The sequence below is a fragment of the Falco peregrinus genome, chromosome 9 (genome assembly GCF_023634155.1).
Source record: "Falco peregrinus isolate bFalPer1 chromosome 9, bFalPer1.pri, whole genome shotgun sequence".
Lineage (NCBI taxonomy): Eukaryota > Metazoa > Chordata > Aves > Falconiformes > Falconidae > Falco > Falco peregrinus.
In genome coordinates this window covers 27387755-27406545 of record NC_073729.1, presented here as the reverse complement: position 1 = coordinate 27406545, position 18791 = coordinate 27387755, and the positions used below count along the sequence as shown (strand labels likewise).

The following is an 18791-nucleotide window of genomic DNA, read 5'->3' as shown; positions in this document are numbered from 1 at the left end:
ATCACCAAATCAAAAACATCTTGATTTCAGGAAAAAAAAAAGTTTCTGGAGATTCACAGCCATCTACTTAACACTGTATTTATAATATTCTTTAAAATAAAAATCATATACCATTCTATACAATAATGTAATACTTAAAAGATTTGATAGGCAAAAATTGTATTTTATTCTTTTAAGGACTAACTTTACATGAAAAAAACTAAGCTTTTTTTATTATGCTTTTCTAAGAGAGAGTTTATTGTACTCAAGAAAGTAATGCCTCATGTTTGAGTCAACAGCAGCAGTGTCTAGGCACACACAAACCTGCAGCCAGTTCTCTAGCACACTATATTTCTTCCTGTGCAGTGGGACATCAAGACTTGCTGTGAAGACACACAGCACGGGAACATGCAAACACCTTCTCCCAAACCAACACAGCCGAAGGCACAGCTTTGCCCCCCTAGCCAATAGCCGGTGGGAACATCACCCTCCATTCCTGCTGTTCCCCAGCAAATGCCTGTCTCTTTCCACCCCCGGTGAAGTGACAAAATGGTAACAAGGATAACTGATAGCTGAGTGATCCAAGTACAGTCCAGGGATTCCTGTGCCTCCTTCTCCACCCCTTACAGGACACCGACACCACCTCTCTAACTCCCGATTCATTGCTCAGTGTTCCTTTAGATATTGGAGCCTGTGCAGCACATCCATGGCAAATACCCTGCTTCCAGTTTAGTCGTAACCCTAAGTCTCATCAAACTGATTTTCCCCAAGTTAATTTTGTTCTAAGCACAAATGGAAGATGAACAACATCATGACAGAGAATTTTAAAGCCAATGGCCTACCACTTTCAGCAGAGAGAACAGACAGAGATATTTTTAATTATTGAAATTATATACCTATATTCTCTCTTGAAAACAATGGTTTGTAAAGAAAACTGAATGAGTAAAAAAAAAGTGAACATTTTTTTCTCCAAAGTAATCATTAACATTGAAATGAAATAAGCAGAAAAGCATTACACAATGAAATCTCTCACTGATGTATGTACCTGAAACTTCACCATGAAATCCAGCAGAGGTTTGCCTTAAACATCAGTTGCTACAGACTGGATAACAACAGTCATCTTCTTTAACACAAGTGAAAACTAAATGTCTCTGTAAAACAGAGTACTTTGTTTCAAAAGGAACACAACTTCCCACACATTCATTTACTTAACAGAAATTACATTTATTAGCATGCTGATTTACGTACAGAGCCAAGTTTTACAGTTAATGCGATGACATTACATTGCAGAGTCTTGAGCTTGCCTACAGCTCTGCAGTTTGCCGTTATGCTCCACTGATCAGTTCCTACAAGAGATTTAAAATGCCCGTTATTCTAGTCAACAGTATGACAAGGTACACCTCAAACAAAAGGTAACATTACTTAATCTCTGATCAGGAATGGAACCTGCTCTACTCTGAACAGTAGCATATATCTTTCACAGACAGTAGATACCACTTACACAAGTAAGTCTGGTAGGGAACGCAATAGTTCGGAACGACTGTTGGCTTAGTAAAGCAAGAGACATGAAACCTATGATGCTGTTTCGCTTGTCTGTAACAACTCTGACCAAATCCCAAATGGTTCAAAGCTGGGCTTGATGGATAGAATATCTCACTCTACTGAACTAAGGAGATTAAGCAGTTTTCCTGTCCCACATGTAATCAGGGTGCAGAAACACCTGCATGTATTTGTACTACACCAGTCAGCAACCCGCCTGTTCATGCATGAAGGTCTGAGCCGACCTTCCACACACGGCACAGAAGGAAGCAAGCAGTTAACGCCTGCCACTAACCCGACTCATGCTGGAAGCCAACACTCCTCGTAGGACAAGCTAGTGTAAGGCATGCCAACCTGCTCCATTTACTTACATTTTATTCCTTCTTGGGTTTCACAGTTTTCACAGTGGCCATTGCCGCCCTCTCTGCCTCTGCTTTGTACTGAGGCTTCAGTGCTGCTCTAACCACCTGGGCACAGATCTGGGAATACCGGATGTAACTGCAGACAGGAAGGAAAAGCGGGAGAAAGCGAAGGTGAGACTCAAACCTGCCCCAGAAGCTTCTTCTCCCGCTCCAGAGCCACCGCTGCGACCCCGCCAGCCCTCCCCGCGAGGCGGTCGGCCCCGGCCTTTACAGCCTCCGAAAGGCAGCCGCCAAGGGGCCCTGCCGCCGACAGGCGGGTACCTGAGCCCGGCCTGGCGCCAGTAGGCCACCATGGCTGCGCCGCCACTGACACAGGGGGAACCGGTCACTCCGCTCCCCGGCAAGGTCAGCGCCCACCGGAAGGGGAAAGACCCCCGCGCTGCGTTTTAGCCAGTCACCCAGCAGCAACGCTCCTTCCGCCAATCAGAACCCCAGTTACCTCAGGGAGCTTGACCAATGACAACTACCCAGATGCTCCTCCAGTCATGGGCGCTCTCCTCCGGCAGCGACCAATCAGAGGGCAGGATGAGGGGCGGGGCTTCCGGTCTTCCCGTTTGAGGGGCCTGAGGGGCCGGAGGGGCCTGGGAGGCGGGCGGGCAGCAGCAGCAGCAGCAGCAGCTGCTACGTGTTTCTCCCAGTTACCCCCGGTAGAAACTGTTTGGGAAAGGTTTGGGGCCTTCTCTGGTGAGGAAGGTCTCAGCCCCGCCTCCAACTGGGGCCAGCTGGGAACTACCTCGGCGGTCCAGAAAAGCGCACTGTTTGTGTGTCTGTGTGATTCAGTCGGTAATTTGCCAGGAACACACTACACGTCAATTCACTAAAGAACAGAAATTAGAGCCTGACTCTTCTAGGATGCTAATGGCTAGTTACATAGCATAGGGTAGTTACATATTAACTCATGCCTAAGTAGTCCTGTTGTAATTTAGGTGCCCAAGCAAGCGGTTAAAGCGTGGCTTCTTCCAGCTAAATCAGTTATCGTTACCCCCTCAGTGTCATCAGTTCTTGGCTTTTTCTAGATAAGACTAAAGAAGAAAGTGGTTCACAAGCATGTGGAGCCAATGATTTTTTATAGATATGTCTTCAGTTTGGAGTTTTAATCTGTGTGTGGCCAAGCTGTGCTATAGTCGGAGTTTCATTCCATCAGATGATGCCTTGGCATGGGATTCCTTTGGATGCAAGAACATTTACACATACCACTGAAATTGTATTCAATCATGTGCACTAAAAAAAAAATTCATAAAAGAAAATACATAGCAAACTAAAAGCTATCATAATCTCTTGACACTTGTTGGAAAAATAGACAATTTTCCTATATAATAAGCAAAAATTGTGTTTGATAAGGAATAAATTCAGTCCTAACCTAATGTTCATTTAAATAATTAGGACTAAGGACTTAAGGAGATTATGGCTTGGGTTTTTATTAAATCCTTGCACATAAGTATGTTTACTCTTCTCTCTGTTCTTTCTCTCCAGAACCAAACCACATCACAAAATCTGTTAAGAATGCTCCAGAAGCTGTACAGGTCTTGAGGGAATGCTGGTGACTTTGGTCCTTTTTGCCCAGGGGCCTTGTGTCTTCCTGCCAATTTTGGTATCTGCTGAAGGGTAAATCCCTGGAAATCACACAGTGATTTCACATCACTATGCAGTGATGTTTTCATTTATAGTACATTTTTAAAGCACAGAATAATTTTCAGCTTTATTAGACATCTTACTTAGTTCAGAGCCATTGCAATTAACAATCCACACATCATCATGTCAGATATAGATCCATCAGAACAGAAAGAGCAATTGTTCACCAAGTATGTCAGAGTCTGTCTCTGTGATAGCATATGACAGTTAAGAGACAATTGTCAGTGTAATTAGTAGGAACACCAAACAGGAAGACTGGAGAGATAGAATTTCCTGTCCTTAATTTGCCTACTTAATCTCTCTACTGAGATTGCTGAAGAAGACTCCAGTGAGTGCCAGCTGAGATGACATTTTTGGAAGTGGTCACATTAGGATGCTACATTATACTAGTCCCTTCCATCTGGACCAACGATTTATGATATTTTATTTTTTGTTATAACCACTAAACAACTTTGCTTCTATTGAATTTGGGGTTCATTTCTAAAATCCCCATATTACAATCTTTCTTATTTAATTACTTAATTTTAAAGAAATAACTAGTATAAATGAGGCAGAAAATAATTCTTAATTTATTTATTTCCATATTTATTTTTTGTTTGAGCCATTTTTATCCTAATCTTGAGACAGACATGGTATATTGGAGCAGAGCTTTGCAACTTGCAAAAATTAAATAAATTAAAAAATACTTGTTATGACAGTGCTTTTAACACCAAAAGAGTGCCAGTGACATGATTTGAAACAAAACATACTTGCTTTCTAAAGCCCAACTATAAGAACAGTAACAAAGATACAAGAAAGCACCAAAGATTTAAGGAAGCCCCTCTTTGTTACCTATGCAACGTTTGATGCACTACTTACATATATAAGGAGATAAAGGGGATGTTATATACAAATGTTGTTTTAATGGTAACATTTGATAGGTATATTAATTATCAGAAAGATTATTTTAAGTCTCATAGGCAGCCCAGGCCACAAGTACAGCTTGGCAGAAAAAAAACTGTGCTAGCAGAGTTGGACATCTGTCGTCCAGCTATGTGTCACTCTGTTCCCGTCCCACACCTTCTCTGAGCCCTCTCCCTACCCCCTGTCTCTCACCTGCTCTTTTCCCCCCAGTTTTCTTTTTCAGCCACATCATCTCTCTCTGTATCTCCAAGTGAAATGCCTGCAATTCTTGTGCAATGCATCAGATTTAAATTCATAATGGAGATAACACAACTTGGATGCACTTACTTGTATACTTCATTCTATTTACTATTTGTTGATCTTGATAAAAACTCAGCATGAATTAAAAAAGTTAAAACTTTGGGAGAGGGTACCATGCTGACACAATATGGAAATTAGGTTAGTGACAGAAATTGTGCTTTACAAAAATTCCAGAATACATATTGTTGTTTATGCAGCTGTAAACAAGGCACCATTATAGATTTGCACAACCTGTTTTCATGCCCAGTTCTGTTTAGATGCTAGGATGTATCTGTAAAGCCCTAAACTTTCCTCAGATAAGAACTTTCAGAGACAGAACTTAGGAAAGAGCACATAAAGGAGGAAAATTTAGAAAGATACAGACAGGCTGCAGAGAGAAGAAGGGATAAGTTAGGAGGGTTAGATGCAGAGATCAGGAGAAGCTGAAGCAGTGCAATTAGCAACATCCAGAAATGTGAGAGTGGCTAAGTCTGGTGGAACTAAAGCTGTGAGATTAGAAATGTCCAAAGAAACAGAGGAAGCGAGGGAAGAAGCGTCCTGAAAGGTTAGGTTGGAGACATCCAGAAAGGGTGTAGAGGTGAGATTAGAAACATCCTCAGAGGTCGAAGAGGATAATTCAGAGGACCCCTGAAACATGAAATGGTTAAAATCAGTGAGATTGAGTGATTCTGAAGAGGTTGAGGAGGTGTACTCTGAGACATCTAGTGAGGATGGAGGGATTGTACAGGAAAAAGCCAAGGAAGCAGAGGACGTGTGACTGGAAGCATCAAGGGAGGATGAAGAAGTGAGACTGGAGAGGTCTAGAGAGGGTGAAGAAGTAAGACTGGAGAAATCTGGGGAGGTTATGGAGGTGAGACTGGAGAGATCTAAGGAGATTGAAGAACTGTCACTAGAGAGATCCAGCGAGCCTGATGAAGTGAGACTTGATAAGTCCACTGAAACTGAAGAGGTGAAACTGGAGTGCTCCCAGGAATCTGAAGAGGTGAGGCTGGAGAACTCTAAGGAGATTGAAGAGGAGGTACTGGAGAAGTCTGAAGAAGCTGAAGATATGAGACTTGACAGGTCCAGAGAAGATGAAGAGGTGAGACTGGAGAATTCAACAGAGGAGGAAGAGCTCAGACTGGATAAATCCAAAGAATCTGAAAAGGGGATTTTAAAGAGTTCCAAGGCAGCTGAAGTCTTGACACTGGAGGGGTCCAGGGAGGCCAGAAAAGTGAGACCAAGTAGGTCCAGGTAGATTGAAGAGATGACACTGAAAAGCCAAATAATACGACTGGTGTTAAATCAGAAGTATTTTAAAGAGCTCTAATAACACACCAAAACAAAACAAAAAGACATAATGAACCCAAATAATATTACTTTTGAAAATAACGAAGCATACAGTTTTAATCTTTATGTCTTTTAGCGGTTTCTCTTTTGGTGCAGAAAAAATCTAGTAATAAAAGCTCACAGACTTATTTAGAATATTGCTGCTTCAGAGAGGCCCAGTACCGAAGTACAAGTACAGAATAATACGTACAGTAGCAGACACTCTTCTGTCCTGGCATGTTTCTCCTTGTTCAATCAGATTTTATCATTTATGATAGCCTGACAAAGAATACCCTCCTGTCAAGTGCCATCTCCCTGTCCTGAAGGTCTGGAATAAAATAATAGCTATGTAATAGACTGGAAATTAAAATGTTTTTGTTCTTCTTTTCCAGATACCATAGGATATTCAGATACTAGGCTGCTTACTGGCTATGGAGAGTTAAAAAAAATACACAGTTGTAAATGACAACAATTCAAACCAGGCCTCTGACTATAAAGGTATGAGGGATTATTTCCATTTGATTCATAACATCTAGCTAAAAAAATCTGGATCTTCCTGATGATGCTAACCAAAATGGCAAAGAAACCAGTGCTTTTCTCAGCACTGTGTGCAGGATTTATTTTTGGAAGCTAGCAGCATGCTAAACTGACTCTGTGACTAAGAAATACACATTCCAGCAACATCAGTTCTACTTGTTTTTCAGATATAAAGAAGTCTTATTTTATTACTTTTATTTTGTACCTCTGGACATAAAACCTGTACAGTAATAACAGTAATTTTTCATTTGTGGTTAGTTTGATTTGTTCAATAAAAATATCCTAAAGAGAAGTTTTGATGGAAGGCAGATATCTAATTAAAAAGGGAACAGACAGCTTATATTTCAGTTTATAAAGGTGCATCTAATTATAGTATGAGTAGATCAAGAGGCTGACCTACAGCTGCCTTCTCTCAAGACTGTGCTGCAGAGTAACTGAAACCTGCTGTTGTCTTTCCAGACATAAGCACAGGAACACACATTAAGTTTTTCAGAGAGTCATCACAGAAGTATTTTACGGACCAAGACAGTGAAAGATACACACAGTCAGGAGGCTGCAGCTTCTCAGGCGAATACACCTAAGCTTTGCCCATGTTATTACACAACTGACATGCAGATGCATGTATAATGGATTTAACATAATCACCATGGGTGGAACTCCCACTGAGGTCACCTCTTAACTGAAGCAGGTGTCTGCTGAACATGGACGGAAGTTAACTGGAATGATGTCTTACTATGCAAACATTAACATTCTGGGGATTTAGCACAACACAAAAATTACCAGACTCAAAAAAAAGCTGCTTATGTACCAATGATGAGACCCAGAATAGTTCTTGAGTACACTTAATATTAATTCATAACGCATCTGTAATTTTAGAGCTCATGCAACATGTTCGTAATTCTATGAAGAGTACAATGTTTAAGGTTAAAAGGCAAAACAAATTAATTTCTCTTAACATGCATAATTTGTGATGAAATTAAAAGTTTGCTTGCTTGCTGCCCTATATTCTTAATAAAACAATAGCAATAATTAACCCCTTAAAAGAAATCTCTTGCTATCTAACAACACTATCATTTTGTGACTGACTTCACTGTTAATCTTAAAAGTTTCTCAAATGCATTGTACAGGGGAGAACAAATAATTATACAACAGGTAAATTACAATACAATAGAAAGCCAGTATCAATGTGATTTCCAACAGACTATAAATTGTCATCTCTTCACTGCATTCCTTCTGCCTTAATTTAAAATGGCAAATTTATTGTACATTTTACTACAAAATAACACTATAAAGAAACATGGAATTATGGTCACTACTGTATAAAATGTACAGGTTAGTAATAATGCTTCCTACCTTTGATAGCTGTGGATTTATGTCCTTTCTCTGCCTGTGTAAGCCATACCGGGCTGTGCTGGTAAAGCTCTGCTGTTCTCTCTGCTGCTGACCCTAATCTGTTCCACAGCTACTGGAAATCATGCTGTGCTGATGACAAAGCGGGTCATTGCCTGTTAAATCCCCTCTTGTCCAAGTGCAGCACTGCAAAGAGCATCGGCAGAAAACATACTCTGAAATCAGCTCTAATCTTAAGATAAAATTGCAGTTCTATGCTGTTTCCTATTACGGGACAACATTTTGAAGGTTAGTTGTTGAAGCAGATGAAGACATTAATTTTCAACTTTTGGACACCTGGATTCAAAGTAAAAATAATTTTGCAGTGTCATCCCAGTTCTCAGCTGCCCATTCTACAAAACCTGGCATAATTAGTCTCTGGAGGGACCCAGGATCTGCAGAGCAGAATTCAGGTACACTCAAGTTGTGAGAATCTTTTGCATTACTTCCTATTTTAATGTCTTTAATTACTTTTGTTAGCTATGTTACTTTTTAAATGCTGTTCCAACAAAATAGCATGATACTGTAAAACACAGTTAATAACAATATTGAATAGAAGTTTTAAAAACACCTAGGTGACATCAGTGGCTGGAGCCTGTTCTCAGAAATTTTTGTCTTATAGGTGCTTACGCTTCTTTGAAAGACAAGGGAGACTTAGGATCCTAGATGAGTAAGGGCCAATATTGCATCTCACTTTGCAGACAGGGAAATAACAGCATCTGTGCAGTCACACCCTGCTTCCATTTGTTCTGTCTGTTCTTGCGCAGGAAAAGCAGTGAAGTTGCATTGCTTGCTGGGTGTCCCTCAAAACTGGGAATTATAGAGAAAAAACTCTGGCTAGGAAGGTTATGGGCTTCTAGTACTTCAGTTAGATAATTCAGAATATGACATGACTATAAAATACAAATAAATTCCAAGTGTGGGTTCTGATACACACTCCCTTACTCCCAGTTTCACAACATACCTACTAGATTTTGCTGCAGCTGCTATATGTAAATGAGTTTAAGTCTAGATAAACCAAAGCAGTTCTCTCACAGGTGAATAATATCTACATAGTCCCCCAAAACCCCATTAACAAGAACTCACCCAAATGATGCTTCTTGCCATGTTATAAAACAGATTTCTTACCAGGGTGTCCAAAAAGTTGAACAGGCTCTAGAAATAACAAAATTTACAGCAGGAATAATTGTTTCATTTAATTTGGTGTAAAAAGGCAAAAAAAACCCATATTTACTACATATGTTGTTCATTTTGGTATACTGTAAGTGATATATGCAGCTGGATAATATATGTTATCCAGCTGATGCTATTTTGTTTATTTCAGTGTTTTTAATCTTTTTGATTAAAGGACTGTCAAACCTGAGAAAGGAAAATGTATAAAAGCCATCTTGTGATGTATGTGTCTGAGAAGAAAGGCTTTTAATTTAAAAATGTTACTGTTTTACAAAACGAATTTTTACTGTTAAAATAACTTTAAAAATAACTTTTACTGTTAAAATACATTGTTTACAGCATCAAATAGTCTTTCTAGTAGATGCAATATGAAATTACTGTAATGCACATTGCAGAGACAATAGGATTTCAGCCCACCCAGACAAGAGCTTCCCATAGATAGGATCCTCCATTTCTGTCCTTTCCATGTGTCTCACCCTGGTGCTGGCTGCATAAAGGTTCTATCACTTCTCATATTCATGGCTTTTTGGCTCAGCAAAGGGTGTGAAGACCACACCTTCAGTGCAAGGGAAGAAGTAGGACAGGACAGCCAGGAGTGAGAAGGCTGGCAGACACAGGATTGTTTCCTTTCCTTGAAGGTAAGCAATTAGTTCAGCTTAATTGTAACATGTAACCCCACCTTGAGAATAATTGAATTCCATGACAACATATAAAGCTAAGCTATCAAATTATTTGAGAAAGAAATTATCAGGTTCTGTGTAAGTAAAAAAACCTTCACCTTGAGAAACAGAAGGATTCTAAAACAGCTTGGTGCTTTTGCACAAGCTCTCTTCGTTGGCATTCTTCAGTTCTATAAACGTGAACCTCTACGGGATGTGATCTTTGGAACTGACTGTCAGCGCCAGGGGGCTTTGAAAGGTTGCAGTTACCAGACAAGGGTGCTTAGGTTTACCGTATATGACATTTATTGGAAATAAACTGTACAGTCCAGCGTAACTGCAAGGACAGACCACAACAGACAGATCAGCAATGTTGTAGGAAACAGTGGTTGAAGTTTTTTCTGTTTCTTCTAAAAAAACCCACTGGTTTACATTTATAGTTAACTGCTATATAACTGAACAGGTGCTGACACCCATTGTCAGCAACAAGAAATACTTCTCAGATAAATTAAGCCTTTTTAAAAGTCTGCATTTCTATTGCTGACTGAAGAAAGTGGTATTATTTTAGTGTTCATATAGACACAAGTCATTAGTGTCACAGTAAGTTAGGATTTTGCTTTCTTCCATGGTAGCAGCTTTCATAATTTCAGATTGTCAACTGCAGTACCTTGCAGAACATGAGAGTAATAGGCAATTAGCAAGGTGCACAAACACAAGTCTTCAACAAGTTTATAGTGCAGATGGGTACATGGAAGCTAGACGACTACACACCATTGAAAAAGATCTAAACCCTATAGATCTGTTCTTTGAACGCCTTGCAGTTAAGGTAAAACAAGTTAATTCATTATACTTGTACTTTAACCATCCTGAGCCTGTCTAAATCAAGAAGTGAAGGAAAAGGTCAGTGTAATTTACAGTAAAAAAAATATTTACTAAATTAATGCCAAAATCCCACCACTGATATGGTCAATTCTTATATCGTACCTGAGGAAAAGTAATTTTTGCATTCCCCGTTTCAACTTTTAGATACAAATCAGCTAAGCAGTTTCATTCAGAAGAATCTTTCCACAAGCATATGGCAATGTCTATATAAATATTTGAGAATTCAATAGCAATGTGTTTCCGGTAGAACTGGCAGATGATGCCAGTGTTCAGTCTCAACAGAAGAGGGCATTAAGGTTCCCAAGACCTCAAACTTCCAGCTACTGCAATTTAAACTTCTGTTTTTAAATAAACTGTAATAGCACTTCTAGATTCAATTTATTTTAGAAGGATGCTTTGGAGACTTGTAGCATGTCCCTCCTTCTGTCAGAAATCCTTAGTATTAAATACAGGGAGTACTTAAGGGTCGCGGGAGTGTAAGAAAGTCATCCAAAATAATTAAGACAAGTAACAGCAAGGAAACCTAGTAATTACTGAAAACTTCAGGTGAGCAGTGAGAACAAAAGATTTAACAATGCCATCTTAAATATTCTCCAGGTCATTGAGCTTTGGATCAAAAGCTTGCTCACTTCTATTTCTCAGCAAAGTTATGTGAGCAAGTTTGAAGTTTTACTAATTTAAAAGCCTGAATCTGCAGATATGGCAAAACATGAAACCGTTTAGGCAAGCTGAATCAGGTAGCGATCCACCACAGACCACACCACTGATTTACTCACAACATAATCTCATTCCTGCACCTCTGCCCCTTCCATCCCGCCCCCCCCCCCCTTATTGTTTCTTCCTAGTCCTTCAGTTTTTCCTTCCAGCTGTAGCTCCTTTCTCTCACCCACCTTCTCAGCTCCTTCTACCCACCAGAACCCACAGCTTCTCTGCACTTCCTCAGGTCACGCTCACTGCAGTTACCGGCACATTCATCTATAGCACTGCAATTCATCGGAGCATCGCCAGCCCTGACATTGCCCTGCAGGGCACTGTGAAGCTGATCCACAGGGAACACATGACTTGCTGAAGTGGCTGGCGAAGAAACCAGCCAAGTAGGTACACACACCGAGCACAGGGCAGGTTGTCTTCTTCCTTCCCCTGCGATAAGACAGCACATACACCGTAACTGCTGCACACGCAGCCCCCCACTCCCCATCAAGCAAAGCTACTTTAGGTGCAGTCTCCCACTGTGAGAATTGGGGGTAAACAGACAAGCTGATACATGACTGTCAGGACCCAAACATTTTGTTCTCTTCTGCTCTTAAGAACAGCAAGCACTAGATTCCGTCTGCTGAGACATATTCCTTAACAGGTAAATATGAATCTCAGTCCAGAGATTTAAAATCTTTCTACAGGATTTAGCAAGGTCACTAGTTAACGTGTCAGATTTGCAAAAAAGCAGTTAAAGAAGAAAAAAAAAAAAGACCACAGCAGCTGTAAATGCGCATTTTAGGATATGCATTTCAATAAAAGAAGATACTAACACCAGAGTACCTCTTCACCCCTCTAATTTTAATTACTTACATATCAGTTATAAAAAACAAATAGATCAGAAAGTTTCAGGAACTAGCTAGAATTCAGATAAAATTTTATTTCAAAAGCGCCACATACAGAAAGTCATACTCTCTGACAGAATGAGAATGCAGGCATATAAATGAAAGATAATAACGACCTTTCAAAAAGTTGGTGAATGCTTGCAAAAATTACACATTTTTTTTTCAGTGCAAGGGCAAACTGTGAGTTTATACTATGCAGTCCTTAGTGCAGAAAAATTAGGAAAAGAAAAAAAATTGACTTTAAAATACCAAGTGATGCTAATGGCTAAACAAACATTTAAAATGAGTTTCAAGCATTGCATTTTTATCAGAAATGGTTTCACACACTTTTTAAATGCTGTTTCAGTTGTAATAACATGCTGTAAAAGCATGGCAAAACTCAGTTATTTCCATTTAGTAAGGTAGTCTCAAACCATTTCTTTTTAGAAAAATATGTAGAATAGTTAAATTTTTAGAAGTTGTATATATACACCTGTTTTCTTCCCCCTACACAAATCTTGCAGAAGAATGTGTTCCCATGTGTTACCACTTCAAATGAGCTGTGGTTCCCTATGCAGCAGCCACTATTCAATAGGCAATTCTGATGTAACAGAGATGGCATGCAACATAAAATATGCTGGGACAGGTGACATTACAGTTCTTTAAGGCTAAGAGAGTCTTGAAATTACTTGTAAGCTTAGAACCAAAATTCCAGGAAAAGCCTCTGGCACCAAAATACACACATCTGGTAATTCAGGGCTCTGCCTTTCCTTTTTTCCTTCATACTGAAGGAGCCTCATGGGACAGGCAGCCCCTGCTGCAGTCAACAGGACTACCAGCAGACTGGTACACTATGGAAGGAAGGATGTCAAGGTCTGACCTTTAAGTTCCTGCAACTAATGACTGGTGACAGTACCAAGAATCTAATGAGTACCAAGAAACAAACACAAACTGTAGAAAACTTTTTAGTCTCAAGGTTTAAATTTAGAGAGCCTTGTATTGTGAGCAAATTAGTTCAAAATGTAAAGGAACTTCTGGAACTTAGAACACTTTAAAGGACAACACCGTATTTAGCTGATGTCACAGGTTATTTTTGGAGCGTGATCAATTTAATGAGCATATCGTTAACATTTTTTAATATTACTTCCTCTTACGTTTAGGTATCTCCTTAACCAACTTCAAAAAGGTTTTTATAGTCCTTTATGTGGTTCTTTGAAATTTTGAAGTGAACATCTACTATTCATAAATGCCCTGGCAGCTTGCAAGATTTTAAAGCTCTATGTTTATTGTACCCCTTTATTTACTGGGCTTTTAGAAACGGAGATACTTTTCTTATAGAAATTTAAGATAAATTTTTAAGTTACTGCACAGCCAGCTCATTAATGTTGCATTTCAGAATGGAATTTAGGTCTTAGTAGGTAAGAGACACTTCATATGTTTTACCTATGTTCACTGAAAAACAATTCGAGTACCATATTAGCTCAACCAGTCAAACAAGTTAAAAAGCTTATCAAAAAATATTTTGTACATTCTTTTGTATTTCAAGCATCAAGTAATAAGCTTTCTATTAAACCAAGTTGTATCATACAACTATCAAAAATTAACAAACCGAACAATGCTGGAACAAACCATTCTGCTTAATTTTGGGTTTGGTCCGAAAAGAGGTAGTCCGTAAGTCACACAAAAATAAAAATTCCACAGAAGTTAACTTAACATGCCAGTCTTCACCACATACAGCCTCATCGCTAAATGAAGCTATTTCATACCCGAAAACATTATAAGTTAGTGTTCATGTAAATACAGGAACTATATTTGAAAATTATTTCTTCATCTGTAACCGAAGTTCGGTCCAGCTGAACCAATACACTAACCAGGCTTTACGTATCAACCTCATTAGTAAGAATTCAGCTCTTCTCCAAATTAAATTTGAAACATGCCTAATATACAGGTATGCCTTTAAATAACAAAGGATACATGTATTTAGATTTGGAGAGAAGCTTCAGATTGTTAAATCTCATTAGTAAATACAGGTATATTTACTATCATTTCTCTACAAATGCTGCTGCTGCCATTGAATTCCTCATGGTTCCTCTTGCTGAAGCTGTGAACTCTTCAATTTCAGCATTCAGTCTATTAATTACCCATTCCAATGCTTCACGGCCCTACAGTTAAAGACAAATTTATCAGTGTATTGGTAAATAAGTAAATAGGTTAATCCCTATCTTACTGAAAATGACTAGACACAGTAGTTGAAAAGGAAGAAAAGGTACAGAAATACAGGCCTCTGCGGTTATTTTTTTTTACTTCAATAACCACAGTACTGCAGGAACATGTACTGCCTTACATTTCATGAAAAAATTCCTTATGTCAGCAGTGCTCACATTATGAACCACAAAAGACTCTTTACCCAGATTGTTTTATCATTCTTGAAGCTGAACTCAAGATACCTTTGCATTCCCAAAGGACAGACTCTCAACTAAACCACAATTTTCATTACTCCCACATAACTACTTCAGACCTGTCTGGATGTATATCCTTTTTTAATAGCAAAAATTAATAGGATGGCATCAAGAGAGCAGCAAAAGAGTGACAGCACCAGACTATTATTTGAGTGGAGATGTTTTTTCCAGTGAAGATTCAGACAGCATTGCTGGTAATTTATCATCTCCATTCACAGAGAAGTAGTTCAGCAAGCTGAGCAATAACTACAGTACTCTACATACTCTACAATAAAGGCAGCAGAACTATGCAGACCCTTCCTAAGATTGCCAACAAAGCCAAAAAGTAAAATGGATATTTTTATTCCCTTTGTCATTTAGCCAGTGGTCACACATTTTACACACGGGACACACTTACTTTATTAGCATTGGAAGAAATTGTGTTTGCCATTAGCCCTTCTAGGTAACTGCTGAGACTGACACCTTTTACAGATATTATTGCTTCTTGTGTCAAAATGGTTCTGAAACAGAGAGCAGGAACTGAATTATTCTGAAGAGTTTAGAAAAGAATGCATTGCTGAAAGAAACTTGCTCCTCCCCAACAACTACATTCCCTCATCAGCTTCGCTGTATAACACAGAACTTCTTGCCCCATAAACACAACCCACTTCCACAGTGCTTAACTGCTTTATGCTTCTACTCATAAAATAAAAACTAGGAGTTCCCACTAAGTCCAAGTGTCCTTTTGTGGCAGTCAACTACTTCCAGCTTTAGCAGCAGGAAGTTCAGTGTGGAAACAACAGATCTGGAGCAAAGGTATACTGGGAAAACAGTATTAACACATCCCTCCTTCAACAACAGGGATTTAATATTTCTGACTGTCATGAGAGGAAAAGCTTCTTATGTTAGAATCCCTAGAAAGACCTTTCACTTATCACTAGCTCCAGCAGTATAGACTCAGTAAGCATTAAACGTAAGAAAAACCAAACCAACCCAGCCCCCAAACCTCCAAAATTATAGACTAAAGCCAGATAGATTGTCTACTAGTGCAGGTTCTGTGCTGAGGCCGATGAAGAGATCAAAAATAAGGTGCTGCTAACTGAAGATGTATACAAACTCAGTTACAGACAGGACACAGGACAACTCCCTGAAAAGCTGATCTGAACTGGACTCCAAAACAGCATGACACCAAGTTTCCCAGTACTGCTCTGCAGAAGCACTTCTGCCACTCAAGAAAGTGACAGTCCATTTAATTATTTTTTAGACAAGTTACCATAGTAGAAGTGATGTAAATGTCATCTGCTCAAGGGAAACCATGAAAATTTTCAATGCCAAAGTCTACTTCAGGGCAATCTCTGTCAAGAGGTACTTACTTGTCTGGTTCGTGAGGGTGTGGTTTATAGACAAGCCTCTCATCTACTGACACTAGGTTTGTAAATGAAATCTGTAAAATACAAGACAGGATTACCCCTTGATAAAAATATTAAAGGAATGTAGTAAATAAAAATGCATTTCAAAATTAATGCTTGTATCTGATTTAAATATTATAGTTCCCCTGCAAGTATTAGTGTTGTAGAACAAGATAGAGAAATCTCCAAGTTCAGCATTTGCTGATCTAGTTCCCTCTCCTTAAGTTTTTGAATCATTTACCAGTACACACTGCCATGTGTAAGAACTGCCATTTATATGAACACTTCAGCAGTGGGACCAGACTGATGGGAGTAGAACAAGGAGCAAAACGCTGCGTGACAAGGAAACTGTGACAGCGTACACCAAATGGCTTTTAAATTTTTTTTCATAACATCCCTCCCTGCTGCCCCCACAATTACTCCTGTCCAGCTCAGTCTGTTCAGATACTTCAGTCCCAACAAGTTCCAAAAACCTAGTAGCTCCTTTCTGAAAAACAGAGCCAGCCAACACATTACTTAAAGGCTTTACTTGTAGTGTTCAAGTGCAATTTTCAAGACTATTTTCCTTTCTAAATTTACAAGGTATTATTATAATCCGTAATCTATTTCAACTGCGCAAACACAGCTACTTACATTACTGGATTTAAGCTCCATTGTTTTTTTCACTGGGTCAACAATGGAGTGCTCCTGAACATATGTCTTTGTTCTGCACGTGCCAATGAGCTAGAAGACAGACAATCACACAAGGAATTAATAATGCTAATCAACTGCAACTTTTTATAGTGCCTTTAAATGGATAAGTAGTGGTTATTGTATGGGACAGACACCAATACAACAGAATTAGGGTTCAGCTTAACATTAAAACTATTCAGGTGAGACAAATCTCATTTTCACAGTAGAAGCAATCTAAGATTTAGGCAACTTTTGGTTATCGGGAAGTCACTGTGTGTACTGCTGTTGAGTTTTCCCCAATATGTAAATGCTTGTATTTGTAAGGCATTAAAGTTACAAAATGATTTAAGTCTACTACCACACCTGGTCCGTAAGCTTCCCTTCCCTTGGCACCCTCTTCAAGCTCTGTGACACAGTACGCACCGATTTCACGATGGAGGGTATTCCCCACTCCGTGCTGAGCAGCCTGTGGCTGTGCAGCTTCCCGCTGGGGTCTACGTGCCGGTCCAGGACATCAACTCCCACCACGCTGGGGTTCATGGGGTTCGGGTATTTCTGCATGGCAGCCGTCGTTACCGTTTCCCAGGGGTGACTGCCCAAACAGAATCAAGCCACAAAGTTGCACACCTTCATTTTGTAATAGGATTTCTATTAACACCGAACACATTGATTTATATATTTAAAGCAGTTAAATTTCCAGTTCTCAACCCTACAGATACCATTCCCTTGAGGAAGACATCTCTGCTGTGGATCGGATAGCGGTATGTGCAGGTTCGGCACACAACACACCTGACTGATCAGGACCCCCGAGTTCCACTGCCTCCTGGCTTACAATTTGCTACCAGTGATTCCCCTGTGACATAACGCCGTAAAACCGCAATTTCTTTCCAGGTTCCGCTAATACTAATTTAGGAAGCTGTTCCTTTCTTCTAACACCGACTTTCTTCGCGTTATCTTTCAGCGCTGGTGTTTTGGAGCACCCAAGCCCCACCGTGCAGCGCCTCACCCGCCGTGCTCAGCCGCAGCGGCACAGGTACACCTCCCGCTCCGCCTCCCGCCCCGCTCGGCCGGCGGCCCCGCACCCTCACCCGCTGCCTCTCCGCAGAACCGCCGCAGCTGGCGGCGGGCCCCGCGTTCGGCTGGCTGGGCTGCCCCCCGCCCCGGGCGGCCCGGGGCCGGCAGCCTGCCCGCCCAGAGCCCGCCAGCGGCTCCCCGCGGCGGCGGCCCCGGCGCGGCAAGGTCGCGCGGGGCCAAGGTCAGTGCAGGCCAGCGAGCCGCGACTGCGGGGCCTGCCCGGGGGCCAACGGCCCGGGGCGGAGACCAGCGGCCCGGGGCGGAGACCAGCGGCCCGGGGCGGCCAACTCCCTCGGCCCCGGCCCCGCGGCCGGCCCTGCCTCCCCCTCGCGCCGCGCTTACTCGAATACGTGCTCCGAGGTCCAGATCTTCATGGCGGCGGCGGGCGCGGGCCTGGGGGCGCCGACGCTCCGCACTGTCCCGGCACCGGCCGCTCTGCACCCGCGGGGCCGGGCCCTGCCGCCGCCCGCCGCCGCCCGCCGCCGCGCCTGCGCAGCCACCGCCGGGGCGCAGGGCCCCAACCGCCGGGCGGCGCCGAGGTAACGTCACTGGTCACGCGCCGCGCGAGAGCCAGGCCTAAGGGCCCGGGGCCGCTGCGGCCGAGTGGCGGCGGGCGCGTGGCGGATCCGCTTCCGGTCCGTGGCGGGCGGCTTCCGGTGGCGGGGCGGCCTGGCCCGGGCCCAGCGGGCGGGGCCGGGCCGGCCCGACCGTCGGGGTCTGCCCCGGGAGTGGCGAGCGGTTCCCGCCAGCTGGGAGCTGAGGTTCCGTTACGTGCGGAAGCGTTCCCCGTTACGCTGCCGTGTCACAGGGCGCTCCTTGCATGAGTGCAGCCGGGTGGTGTCCGCAGGGCGTTACCGGGTGCGGTGGAGTTCCGGTGGTGTGTGCTCGCTCGGGCCAC

General features: G+C 41.6%; 2 protein-coding genes across 2 annotated transcripts; both read right to left on the bottom strand.

Moving 5' to 3' along the window:
- Positions 1-1182: 1182 nt before the first annotated feature.
- Positions 1183-2361, bottom strand: ATP5F1E (ATP synthase F1 subunit epsilon). The gene is made up of 3 exons (XM_005243817.4): positions 2202-2361; positions 1890-2016; positions 1183-1325 (listed from the first exon to the last, which is right to left on the bottom strand). The coding sequence occupies exons 1-2, from the start codon at positions 2231-2233 to the stop codon at positions 1893-1895; spliced, it is 156 nt and encodes a 51-aa protein (XP_005243874.1). The 5' UTR covers positions 2234-2361; the 3' UTR covers positions 1183-1325; positions 1890-1892.
- A 9976-nt stretch (positions 2362-12337) lies between these two features.
- Positions 12338-18406, bottom strand: PRELID3B (PRELI domain containing 3B). Its single transcript, XM_055813811.1, has 6 exons — positions 18236-18406; positions 17243-17411; positions 16781-16870; positions 16112-16182; positions 15157-15259; positions 12338-14462 (listed from the first exon to the last, which is right to left on the bottom strand). Exons 1-6 carry the CDS (start codon positions 18265-18267, stop codon positions 14343-14345), a joined length of 585 nt encoding a protein of 194 aa, XP_055669786.1. The 5' UTR covers positions 18268-18406; the 3' UTR covers positions 12338-14342.
- Positions 18407-18791: the final 385 nt, after the last annotated feature.

Excerpts from the sequence above, each read along its gene's own strand:
- ATP5F1E (XM_005243817.4), bottom strand. The coding sequence starts at position 2,233 with ATGGTGGCCTACTGGCGCCAGGCCGGGCTCAG. Across the intron at positions 2,017-2,201 it reads TGGCGCCAGGCCGGGCTCAG|TTACATCCGGTATTCCCAGA; the intron begins GTACCCGCCTGT and ends TCCTGTCTGCAG.
- PRELID3B (XM_055813811.1), bottom strand. The coding sequence starts at position 18,267 with ATGAAGATCTGGACCTCGGAGCACGTATTCGA. Across the intron at positions 15,260-16,111 it reads CACCCTCACGAACCAGACAA|AACCATTTTGACACAAGAAG; the intron begins GTAAGTACCTCT and ends TCTCTGTTTCAG. Across the intron at positions 14,463-15,156 it reads TTTCTTCCAATGCTAATAAA|GGCCGTGAAGCATTGGAATG; the intron begins GTAAGTGTGTCC and ends CTTTAACTGTAG.